Source organism: Clinocottus analis, unplaced genomic scaffold, assembly GCF_023055335.1.
Source record: "Clinocottus analis isolate CAN_PGR_092001 unplaced genomic scaffold, fCliAna1.0.p SCAF_19, whole genome shotgun sequence".
Classification (NCBI taxonomy): Eukaryota; Metazoa; Chordata; class Actinopteri; order Perciformes; family Cottidae; genus Clinocottus; species Clinocottus analis.
In genome coordinates, this window is record NW_027175920.1 from 5,653,949 (window position 1) to 5,665,946 (window position 11,998).

Sequence of the window (11,998 nt, forward strand, 5' to 3'; positions counted from 1 at the left end):
TCTTCACATCTCTTTCTATGCATTCATGTCTTTTTCTGTGTCCATCTCCTCAGAGTCCCCCCCCCCTTTTTTTTTGCCTGCTTTCTTAGAGCTCAGGCCAGGATGCATCAGGCTATGAAGGACCGTGCTGCTTTCTAATTTCAGACATGTCAGAAATTCAACTCTTTTCTTTGTCCTCATCAAACACTGAATCACAATAGGCTCTTTGAATGAATGTGATGGGAAGATCATGACAAAACAGACTGCAGGTTGTAGTGAGTCACAGGGTTTTCACTTTTATTCGAAGGACTTCCGGAGAGTTTAGCTGTTAGAAGTCATTTGTGTGGCCTCATGAGTGTGCGGTGTTATCCGTCTTCTGTTTATTACTGCCGCTCGATACATGAAGCCATATCTGGTTGTTCGTATTTGCCTCCAAAGAAATTCATGCTGAGGAGACAGAAGATGGATCATTTGGATTCCTGCCGTTGAGCTTTAGTTCTCATACATGCAATCTATTTTGCATTTTTCAAAAGGGTGATTGAGCACTGGTGTGGACTTGGTTGACAGACTTGTTCATTTCTGCAATGGGAGGTGTACAACCGCACATTTAAAATGGGAATTGGGGTTGCCGTCACTTCACTTTAATGGAGTGATGTAGTATGGCATGTGTTTGGAGGACTTTGTGGGAACGCGATAACACAGCGACTGCACTGCACGTCTTGAAGGATTTCATGGGAAAAGGAAGTAAAGTGATTAGCGTAGCTCGAGAATTTGAAAGAGAGGACATTGTTTTCGTCCCTCTTTGCTTTTCCTGTTTTGAATTCCACAAGACTTGATAAAAACCTTGTACGATTTCCGCCCGATAAGGATAATTGTTGAGGAAAGAGGTGGGGTTGTGGGGCAAATTTTTTTTACGGAATATTTACCGCTTGTTGTACAATAAAGACTTTCGGAAGTAAAAAGGTCTGAATACTGTAACAAATGGATTCAGTTGAACTTTTTTTGTAAAAAGATACGTCAGGATATTATATAGACTTAAATGGATTCAGTTGAACTTTTTTTTAAAGTCTATGTAATATCCTCACGTATCTTTTTACCTTATATGGCTCGTTCTAAGGAATGTGCCAAAGCTTTGAGCGCCTGGACCTTTTTCCATCAGCCCCCTGAGTTAACTCTTCCCGCTTGCTGTCTGATGACTGCAGATTGGGTTCACCTGTGCCGCCCACCTGAGCCTAATCAGGGGGCTGGATAAATGGATGCCCAGAGCCACTGCCTCACGCTCTTCTCCTTCCTCCCTGAGCTGTGAGCGGTCGGACTTGTGTTGTGTGGAGTCTGAGTGCAGGCTACAGTTTTGTGTCATTTCTGTGAAGCTGCGTAGGGGTTCTCTGCCATTTTTGTTCTCCCCTGTTTTCGCCTGTTTTGTTGCTAGACAGGGAGGTCAGCATTGTTTTTCCTTTTGACCAATTAGGTAAGAATAATCTTGTGTTCTAGTTAGTGTGGGGGTTTTGTTTGTTGTTTTGGCCTTGAGACCCTGAGGCCGCCTTGCTTCCGTTTTTAGTTTGTAAACCTGACCAGCTGCCAATAAATGTTATTTATTGCCGCTTACTCTGCTTCGCCTACCTTGTTTCCTTTTGTTCCGCCCTTTACAAAGTCACTTTCCCTTTGACATGTGTGTTAGGCCTGTGTACCCCTAGACTCATAGGCAGGCCGTAACCTCTATGTAATATCCTCATGTATCTGTTTACCTTATATGGCTCGTTCTAAGGAATGTGCCAAAGCTTTGAGCGCCTGGACTCAGCGGGAGCAGCGTATTGTTCCAGGGTGATGTCATGTGTTTTGATGTTCTGTTATTTATTATCTTTAGACTTCAGCTCTGACTCATCTGTTATTTAGTTTGGATACTGTTTACTCTATGCTACCTTCATCATCCAAGTGCAGGATCTCCATTTTTAATTAATAATCAGCCTGAAAAGGAATGCCTCTCTGCCTTACATCAGTCTTATTCATTTCATCAACCACATCGGTGTAAAATGTGCATGTGTGAGAAACATTTGTGACTTTTCTTCATACCTGAGAGCTTAGAAGTGGACCGAGTGAATCCGTCAGCCAGTAAACAGTTAAGCTTTGCTCCTTATCTGGTCCATCAATCAACACGCTCTCAGGGCCAGAGGACATGTTTGTAGTCTTAAGTAAATGATGTGTCTCTCCACCATGTGGTACTACTTACACATACCAGTCCACGTAACTGTTTCCTTACATTCTTGCACTGACCACTATTTAGTAAAATGGGTCCATTTGAAACCACAATGTGGAACACAGCTTTGAGGAGACAATATTATGCAACCGCTGTTATTGTAGCTTTCTGAGTTACACAATAATCACAATTATTGTAATAGTCGTAATAACTAATTAGACACAAATGCATCATTTGTTAATTACATGTTTCAATACTAAAATGTCATGTTAGAAATCCTCACTCCCATCCTCATCAACACAACATTCTCAGTAAAAAAGAAAAACTTAAGTCATTATCGACTAATTATCTAAAAGTGCCAAATGTAGTAGACAACATATATATAATGGCACATGGTACTGAATAACATCTTGATATTAATATGTTAATAATATACAATAGTTTATTTTTATTGATCCCACGAGATTAAATTATTTTGTCAAAACTAAAACTTACAATGAGCAGCCATCAGAGAAATGCACATTGGAGCCCAAATATAGCATTCACAGGATGAAAAACTATTTGATCGCTTTTTGAATACGGTTAAGAGAAAACCAGTCTGTAGTCTATGATCATGCAACAAAAGGGAAATGAGGGCACACCTTGCAGACACACCCAGCCAGAAACCAAATCTATTCACGGCGCAAAGGAAATAAAAGGCATCTCATTTACAAGTGGGGCTTACTGTTTGTGGTCATATGATCCCCCTTCCCCACTTTCATTCAAAGCCCTGGAAATGAAAGTCCCTTCAGTGAGTTCTCTCCATGTTGTCTGTTGCACAGCAGCAGAGAGAATGCACACAGAAAGCCGCCCTACAGGCTCCTCTTGATTCCTGCGGTGACTCTGGCAGTGTTGCTCAACCTACTGAGTGGTTAAAGGGAATAGGTGTTTACAGGGGGTAAAATGCCTGAAAGAAGCTGACGGAGGGAATGTGCAAGTGCGTTTTAAGGAGAGAAGCAGTTTTTATGAGGAGAACCTGCAGGTAAAAGATGTCTTGTACTTATTTGGAGTTTCTTTTCTTACTATCCAACTCTGTGTCCTCTGTTCTTCATCAGCCGTAATGCTTTGTCACTCCCACACATTTCCGGACTCCCTCGTACTTGTTTTCTGTCACATCTGTCTCTCTCCCTTTGTTCTCAGTGCAGAGGGACAGCGGGAGCTGGACATGTGTGTTGTTAATTGTCCTTCCGGTAGAAAGATCTTTTTCCTAAGAACTGGGGGGTTAAGGGTGGGTAGTGGTTTCCGAGGCTGCCTGAAAACAGGCTCCTCCTGTTAGCATGTCAGAAGATGTGTGAATAGGCACAGGATGACTGTTCAACACATCAGCTTTAAATACTCACACTGCACACCACAACCGAGAGAGGAAGAGGAGGCCTGACAGATGAGGGGCTATTCCATTTCTACTTAGGATGGATAAAAATGGCGGGAAGCCAAAGACCTTTGTGTCTACTTTTCGTTTGGCCCTTCACCCTCAAGCCACAAGTATCTGTGTGGAGAAGCAAAGAGAGGATGAACCGGATGCAACCAAGAGGAATTTCATGGGAAACAACAGACTGGGAGTCTCATCAGCAACAGGTAAAACTAAGAAGAACAGGAGAAAAAGTGGCTTTTTAATGCGTCACTCTCATTTTTATAACAGAACTGAATATTCATAACATTTGCGCCTCATCTTAAGCCTCAGACCCCTGCGACCAACATGTTTTTTGTTTCTTTTTACATCTTAACTTTTGACATCTTGAACATGTTAATCCTTAACATATGGACATTGCAAAAGCCTATCAAGGGAACCAGGAATACTGGGAACTGTTAAACTGCACACACATGTTGTGGTTAGTTCCCCTCGGGCTGCTTCTCAAAATGTTCGCTGGGGTGCAGTTCTTTACGGGACACCATCATTGTTGTTTTTGCAGTGAAATATCCTGAGGCACTCAGAGTACAAACCTTTTCCCCCCTCCCAAATGTAAACACACCAAAATACATGTGTGTGTTTGCACACATCATGTGGTGGGAAAGTCTTGTAAACAACATGTCAAATGTCCAACGCTTAAACTCACAATAACATCCTTCAGTAGAAACAGCAACCAGAAAGTGTTAGGTAGAACTTAATGCTGCTCTGCCTTGAAGTAAAACAGAGGAAGACCAGACATCAGTTCTTATATATATTCTTATATTCTTCAGACTACATTTGCATCTACCAGACAATGTATTTAAAGTCCGTCTATAGTTTGATCAGTTACAGCATGTCTGGGGCGGGAAGACCCCTGAACTCTTCTCCAAAATATTGACTAATGACGTTTCCTGTTTGGTCAGCGAGAGAGGAAACACTGATCTGAAAACAAACCCACTGTCCCAAACTTCTCCACTCTGCTTAGACTCCAGACTGACACCCGTCACGGCGCTTGAGAAGCCCCACTTCAAACAACCGCTCAGGGACTGTACAGTCTGTGAAGGAAGTGATGCTTCTTTTCAAGGTGTTATCTCAGGAAGTCGACCTCTGAGCGTATCCTGGCTGCACAATGGTAAATGTCCGATTACCAAACCTTGAAAAAATGTCCACCTCCTCTCCATTATGAGCAAAGGTCCAGCCGCAATATCCTGTAATTAGCAGGATATTTAATGATCATCTTAAATAGTGAAAACATGTGTTTGCCCATTCCTATTTCGTCATGTAGGTAAGAGGGTGCACTCAAGTAATACTTCCTTCCAAAATGGGGTTGCCAGTCTGATTCTGACTCAGTGTTCACATGGAGATGCTGGGACGTACGCATGTGAGGCTGAGAATACTGCCGGGAAACGATCAAGCAGCGCTGTGTTACATGTCACAGGTAAAGCAGGGGAAAAGAGCCCAGTTAGAAATTCCTCACACACGAAACATACAGTACCAACTCGTCCTTGAATGAATCGTACTTGCTTGATCTGTGTTCAGTAAACCTCTTTCTTCTTTGTTTCTGAAAACAGCAACAAAGGAAATCGTCAGAAGAAGCAGCCATGAGCTCCACAATGAAGTCACATTCAAAGTTGCGGCAACCCAAAACACTCAATTATCTTCAACTTCTAAAGAAGGATGCCAGCACACAGAGGAAGAAGACAAAGGTATAAAACACACTTTTGTTAAGCTTCCTTCAAAACATTTGTGATGTTACATTCATATAAATGTCTTTTTTCATGCTGAAAAAAATCTTCTGTAGAAGTAATGCAAATGAGTCATAAATGTTTTGAAAATAGGGGGAAAGGAAGTAACAATTATCATGGATAGTGACAGTAAGATTTTGAATGATATACATTTTGTTTCGTTAATAAACATACTTATTGTGTCTTCAAACGTCCTCACCTGTTGCAGACAATCAACACAAATGTTTGTCCTTACTAAAAATGGAGCCTCCCTTTTCATTCAAAGTGCAATGCATTGTTAATTGCAGTGCCCCTGCAACCAAACATGACTGCTCACATGTGATTGGCTGGATTCTTCTTAAACCTGCCTCATGCACACACCTGTAAATCCACCTTCTCCTTCAGGCTCCACAGCTAACAGAGACAACAACCTTCAAACAAAAGTCTCCTCTTGCAAAGGTGAGCCGAGGTCACCGCAACATGTCCGCTTGAAAATGTATCGTGCGTCACGTGGTTTTGTTAATGGAGCCAACTCTGCTTCTCCCCAGGGCCTCCCGTGGAGTTTGTAGATCCACCAGAGCAGGTGGAGGTTCGAGTAGGAAAGCAGGCCCGACTACACTGTGAGTTCAGGAGCAGCTCCGTCCCTGTGGCCTGCTGCTGGATTTACAATAAAACCAAGGTAACGCTAGTCCCAGTGGTTGTTAGTAGTGTTTGATGCGTTATATTATTTCCTCACTTTGAAATTCTGCTCCAGCAAAGGCTCATGTCTTGGTGTGTATTTCCACCCTGCTTTTTCTCCAGGTGGTAGTAGGCGGTCCGAGGATGTCCGTCCGGAGCAGTGAGACGCAAAGCGACGTGGAGATCTCTCAGGCCAGTCCAGAGGACACGGGCTCGTACACCCTCATGGTACGAAACGTAAATGGCTCTGCCCAGCATACGGTCTCCCTCGGTGTCATAGGTAAGACCCACTCCATTATTTGGCTTTGATAGAGTCCTCCAGTGACTTAAGATGATGCTACACTTGGATTTGTTGTTTCTTCAATGCAGGCACAGATATGAAAACAGGAAAATGCTCCGAAAAGCACCAAATGATGCTTTCTGACTCACCTGTTGAATCATCTCTTGGCATTTCAATAAGGATATCTTCTTCTTTAATTTCTCCTCAGACCAACCCGACCCACCAGCATCCCAACCTGTTATTTCCCAGCTGTCCACTGAGTCCGTGGTCCTCTCCTGGACGGGTCCCAGCTACGACGGAGGCTCAGCCGTGCTGGGCTACAAAGTGGAGGTCCAACAAGAGGGCCAGGACGAGCCCGAGAGCTGGACTGAAGTGACGAGCCGTTGTAAGAGCACGACCTTCCACGTCCGCTCAGGCCTGCAGCCTCTGGGGCAGTACCGCTTCCGCGTCAGAGCCTACAACTCGGCAGGGGTCAGCGAGCCGAGCCAGGAGTCTGAGTGTGTCAAGATGGAGACTAAAAGTATGTGATGTGGTTTTATTTGTAACATGTTTGAAAAGAGGAGAGCTGTGGTTATTCACCCGCGTATATTTGGTGTTAGAAGAAGAAAAGAAGGAAGAGTCCGAGTCGTACATCACAGTGACCATTGACACCAAACACAAGGCCAAGGACCACTACAATGTGCTCGAGAAGCTGGGAGTGTAAGCATGGAGTTTTTTATATTTCAAACAAACTTTTAACAGATTTCTAACCCTTCAAATTCCCATGCATGTTTATTCATTGTAAATGAGGAATTTGACAACTGGCTTTTGAACGGGAGGTCACGTTGTACTTTTTGAACATTTCTAGTGGGAAGTTTGGCCAGGTGTTCCGGATGGCCCACAAAGAAACAGGTCAAGAGGCTGCGGGGAAGTTCTACCGAGCCCGAGGCGCTAGGGAAAGAACGGCCGCTCGCAAAGAGATCGAAATAATGAACAGTCTTCACCACCCAAAACTGGTCCAATGCCTGGCTGCCTACGAAACAAGCTCCGAGATGGTCATGGTCATGGAGTAGTAAGTAATGGAGGAGTGGAAAGGTCACTTTGATCTAGTAAAATTATTGTGTCTTTGGGGACACTTGCTATAGTGTTAGTTTAGTGGATGTATGTGTGTGTGTGTGTGTGTGTGTGTGTTTTTAAAACTGTGATACAAGGTTGTAGAAAGATGTTTTAGCACAACTAGTACTGAAAAGGATCTTAATTGAGACCAAATGTCAGCTAAGCATATTGGAAAACATCATTCAAAAATGCAGTATACTCTTTAAACTGAGAAGATATTTTTGTAAATGGGTCAAACCATTTGGCTGGGGAAGGGAGTTCTCTTATCATACTGCGTTTAGTCTTTGGGCACAAGGAGCCTTTCCCTTCTATTTACTTTTATTAAGTGTGTAGTTCTACGTGCCTCCAGACTAAACTTGGTAAAAGAAAATGGCTGTACCTCAGACTGTGGCACGCCATCAAAAATTTAGCACTGTATATAAACTCATAACAAGTTAAATATCAAACGCATGCACAAGTAAAAGCTATCCTATAAAACACTTGTCCACAGTTGATTTCAAGACTTTAGAACAATCCCAACAAATGTTTCCGCATTTTCCCCTCTCATAATAAATATAGTCTTTTAGCAGAAATGGGCCGCAGTATGATTTGATGGATGCATGTCTTTTTTTGTCAACTACCATTCATACGATTAGACTACATGACTTCATATTTATAGTCTGCATTAGATATCTTCCTTACAGTACAGGTTGTTTTTGAAGCACGGTGGTGAATGATGTTTTGTGTCTTCCCAGTATTGCGGGCGGGGAGCTCTTTGAGCGCATCGTGGATGACAACTTTGAGCACACGGAGCCCACCAGCGCCCGCTACATGCAGCAGATCCTTGAGGGCATGCAGTATGTCCACAAGCAGAATATCGTCCATCTGGACATCAAACCAGAGAACATTGTCTGCGTGGACACAACTGGAACTCGGATCAAGATCATCGACTTTGGCTTGGCGAGTGAACTGGGTGAGTTTGCTGGATTCGTGGAAACAGTCTTGTAGTGTCTTAATGTACGTTTCCTAAAGGGAAAGGACATTTTTTTTAGAGGGTAATTCTCATGAATGCAACATTTAAAAATAATAACTTTGCAGTTGCTCACTAGGGACAGTGAATAAATCACCCAGTGTGCATTCCTTTGAGTGGTACATCCGGTGTGTATTGCAGTCCATCTAGGGAAATCCTCTGGTCTTAATAAGGCAACATTCAAAGTTGTCCAGCCTTGTGCACTCAGCATGGAGAGTAAAATGCTTCCTGCTATGGTTCACATGAATGCACGAAAAATTATTTTGGGCTGAAAAAACAAAAGTTTCAACATAACTTTATGTTTTTCAACCATGAATGTCGGTTTCCTTACAACACAGTAAGGTCAATACAGGGTCACTCATTTCAATACGTGCCAAAAAATAACTCAAGATAACATCAAGGACTGTTTCTAAATTCCTAGATTTACACAATGCCCTAAGTCTTGAAATAGACAACTACCTCGACTCAACAAATGCAGCAAAGCTGTGAAGCCAATTCAGGCAGTAAATTCGGTGGCGCTCCAGCGGCTGCATCTCCAGACGGTGGTCTATTTGGAGAGGACTGTAGCCATAAACGGGCAAACACAAAACATTCAGGGTGACACTTTACATTTCTTTCTCCTGTCTGCATGTTCGTCAGAGGAGGGCAAACCTCTGCTGGTGATGCACGGCACGCCAGAGTTTGTGGCCCCGGAGGTGATCAACTATGAGCCTGTGGGCCTGGAGAGTGACGTGTGGAGCATCGGAGTCATCTGCTTCATCTTGTAAGTTGGCTATGGTGGTTTGAATTATAGCCAGAGTAACGGACTTTGAAGAAAACTAACGCAACGGGACATTTTGTGGAAGTGAAAATGATAATACAGGAGGGCCTTTCAGATTCTTCATAGTGTGAGATGGAAAGAAACTCCTTAAATTCACTTATGTGGCCTATATTCTTATCATATTTACATTTGTAGAACACTAATTAGTAAATGAAAAATAACTAAATGTAACACGAATGCAATGCTAATTTAAATTATGTGAAGGATTGAAATGTATTGACGTAAAATATAATCCAGATCATTTTACAAATTAAGATACTGCGCCATCTCCTGGTGCTGTTGTATAACTACAGTCCCTTGCAACTTCAGTACAATTCTGTACTGTGGGCATACATTCTCGGGAGTCAAAAACTCTAGACTCAAGTTAACTCATCCCCAGGTCAATTAAAAAAATATGTTGTTAATGGTTATAGATATCTTGAAAAATGCTTTTTATTCATTTTTGTATTGCTTTCTGGCCTAGGCTCAGTGGAGAATCTCCCTTCCAGGGGAACAACGATGCTGAGACTTTAGCTCTTGTGACTGCTGCCCAATTTGAGTTTGATGAGGAGAGTTTTGAGGACATCTCTGATATGGCGAAAGACTTTATCAGCTCCCTCCTGAAGAAAGACCGGAGGTCGGTCTGCTTTTCCCTTCCTCTTTATATGAATATGACCTCTACTATACGATACATGTGCTCACAAACTACTTGGTTTCGTGTACCACGTTGTGATACAAAGAGAGTTTCAAGCTGTGTTCCCATGAGAAGAAGCTACGCAATTATGTGCAAACCACATTGTAAGTTCTGTTTGTATATTGTTCGTGGAGAGCTGAGAGTTTATTTATGCTCAGGAGACTCAGGAGACTGCCGGCATTTGACAGCCTTTGCGTCTCTCTCTAGATGCAGGTTGTCGTGTGCCGAGGCTCTCGCCCACCCCTGGATGGTCTCTTTTACCCCACTGAACCGCAGACCCACCAAGTCTCTCAATAAGAGGAAGATGAAACGCTTTCTTGCCAGGCGCAAGTGGAAGGTAACGCTGGAAAAACTCCCTGAAAAGTGCCCGTAGCCCAGCATTGGACAGATGAACCATTTTCTTATCAATGCTTTCCTGTGATGACCTTTCAATCCTTTGTCGCGTGTAGACCTTAACATGGTTAATGTAGTTCGTCATCCTGTGCTATTTGTCCTTTTAAACTTCCAGAAAACTGGCAAGGCTGTTTTGGCCCTACAGCGGATGGCTAATCTCTCTAACAGGCCCGACTCGCCTGGCAGCTCCTTAGAGGGTAAAACCGATAAAAAGACACACACACACACACACACACACACACACACACACACAATGCCCTCCTATGTCCTGCAGCTGCATGCATATGGCAGATGACTCACGGTTTCCGATTGTCACTTCAAGTTTACCCTTTTGTGATCTGTAAAGCCTTGTTTCCGTTTTATTCATCATCATCATGCCTCTCATCCAGAGCCAGGCTGGAGCCAAGAGGCAGAGGAGGCCATCCAGTCTCTGGATAAGCAGCTTCAGAGTGAACCGCGCTTCCAGCAGGCCCTGAAGGACGCCACCCTCCCCAAAGGAGCAACCGCTCGGCTTACGTGCCTTGTCAACGGTAGAGTGACAGAACTGTGCTGTTCTTCATTAAATAATGCCCCGCCATGTTTTTTTTACAAGGGAAGCACAATGACAATGTGCTCTGAAAAGCTCTACACTGATAAAAATGATACTTTGGATTTTTTTTTGAATGACTCTAATTTGTTCCACCTAATTGCTGTCAAGTTATAATTTCAATTTGGTTAAGATTGAAAATTTTGACTTTATTTCAATCCAAATATTGCTTTGGCCAAAGAGCGACTAAGTGAAATGATGATTTAAGAACACAACATTTTTCAGTTGGTTGTAACTTAATTGTTTTTATTTGGAAAAACTTAATATTCACATTTACATCCAATAATAGTAGAATGAGACCTCCCTCAACTTGATTTAAAATGGTGTCGTCCAAAACATCTTGAAAAGCAACTTTACCAGGCTTTGTTTGTTGAGTCTCAACTATCGTACATACTAACCTTTCAGAAATGTCATGTTGGTATATTTGATTATATAATGCCCTGTGTTATTTTTATGGTCTCGATTCTTAAATATTGTCTCAATCCTGTAGGTTACCCGCAGCCGGAGGTGAGGTGGCTTCAGAATGAGAAGCCGGTGTCTGGATCGTGCAGAGTGACAATGGAGCAACATGAAGACGGGCTCTGCTCCCTGGTTCTGGCTGATCTAGAGCCTTCTGACTCTGGGGTTTATGTGTGCAGGGCCAGCAACAAGCTGGGGGAAGGAATGTGCTCTGCCAAACTGAGAGTGGAGATGTGATTGTGGGAGGAGGGGGGGGGGGCCCTTTGGAAGGAATCTTGTCAAAGCCTGGACCTTGACGTATGGACTGTTCTTCACTACCACACAAAACGGCTGCTTTCACATATTTTCAAGGCAAAAAGGGTGCGACACAGGGCTGGATAACAAGGTGTGGCGACGCATACCAGAGCCCTGCAGCCGCTAGTTACTCGTGCACTCACCAAGTCTTCTTCTTTCAGTGTTTAGTTAGCGTGTTCAGAATTGGCATCATTTACACCGCCTCATATAAAGTGTACATTTTGCACATTTAAATATTGTTCATATGTAAATGTTTAAAGGCATTGCCTTTAAAAGATGGAGATGAATTAAAAAAGAGATTTCTTTATCTCAAACCAATCAAAATGGTCTGTGCTGTTTTTAGATTTTTTTCTTCTTCAAATAAAGAACATGCAGCATTTCTTATAAA

At 42.9% G+C, this 11,998-nt stretch overlaps 1 protein-coding gene across 4 annotated transcripts; it reads left to right on the forward strand.

The window, feature by feature from the left end:
* Positions 1 to 3,516: 3,516 nt before the first annotated feature.
* On the forward strand, positions 3,517 to 11,561 carry LOC137789657 (myosin light chain kinase, smooth muscle-like). Of its 4 annotated transcripts, none has more exons than XM_068583398.1 (17): positions 3,517 to 3,787; positions 4,585 to 4,731; positions 4,885 to 5,037; positions 5,171 to 5,305; positions 5,729 to 5,782; positions 5,872 to 6,002; positions 6,125 to 6,281; positions 6,490 to 6,801; positions 6,881 to 6,980; positions 7,129 to 7,332; positions 8,111 to 8,328; positions 9,025 to 9,148; positions 9,669 to 9,821; positions 10,086 to 10,215; positions 10,387 to 10,468; positions 10,661 to 10,801; positions 11,348 to 11,561. In XM_068583398.1, exons 1-17 carry the CDS (start codon positions 3,622 to 3,624, stop codon positions 11,551 to 11,553), a joined length of 2,613 nt encoding a protein of 870 aa, XP_068439499.1. In that variant the 5' UTR covers positions 3,517 to 3,621; the 3' UTR covers positions 11,554 to 11,561. The 4 variants fall into 4 exon arrangements, with proteins under 4 accessions (XP_068439499.1, XP_068439500.1, XP_068439501.1 ...); XM_068583399.1 differs by having other exon boundaries at positions 6,884 to 6,980; XM_068583400.1 differs by lacking the exon at positions 5,729 to 5,782.
* Positions 11,562 to 11,998: the final 437 nt, after the last annotated feature.

Excerpts from the sequence above, each read along its gene's own strand:
- LOC137789657 (XM_068583398.1), top strand. The coding sequence starts at position 3,622 with ATGGATAAAAATGGCGGGAAGCCAAAGACCTTTGTGTCTACTTTTCGT. Across the intron at positions 4,732-4,884 it reads CGTATCCTGGCTGCACAATG|GTAAGAGGGTGCACTCAAGT; the intron begins GTAAATGTCCGA and ends TTCGTCATGTAG. Across the intron at positions 9,149-9,668 it reads GGAGTCATCTGCTTCATCTT|GCTCAGTGGAGAATCTCCCT; the intron begins GTAAGTTGGCTA and ends TTTCTGGCCTAG.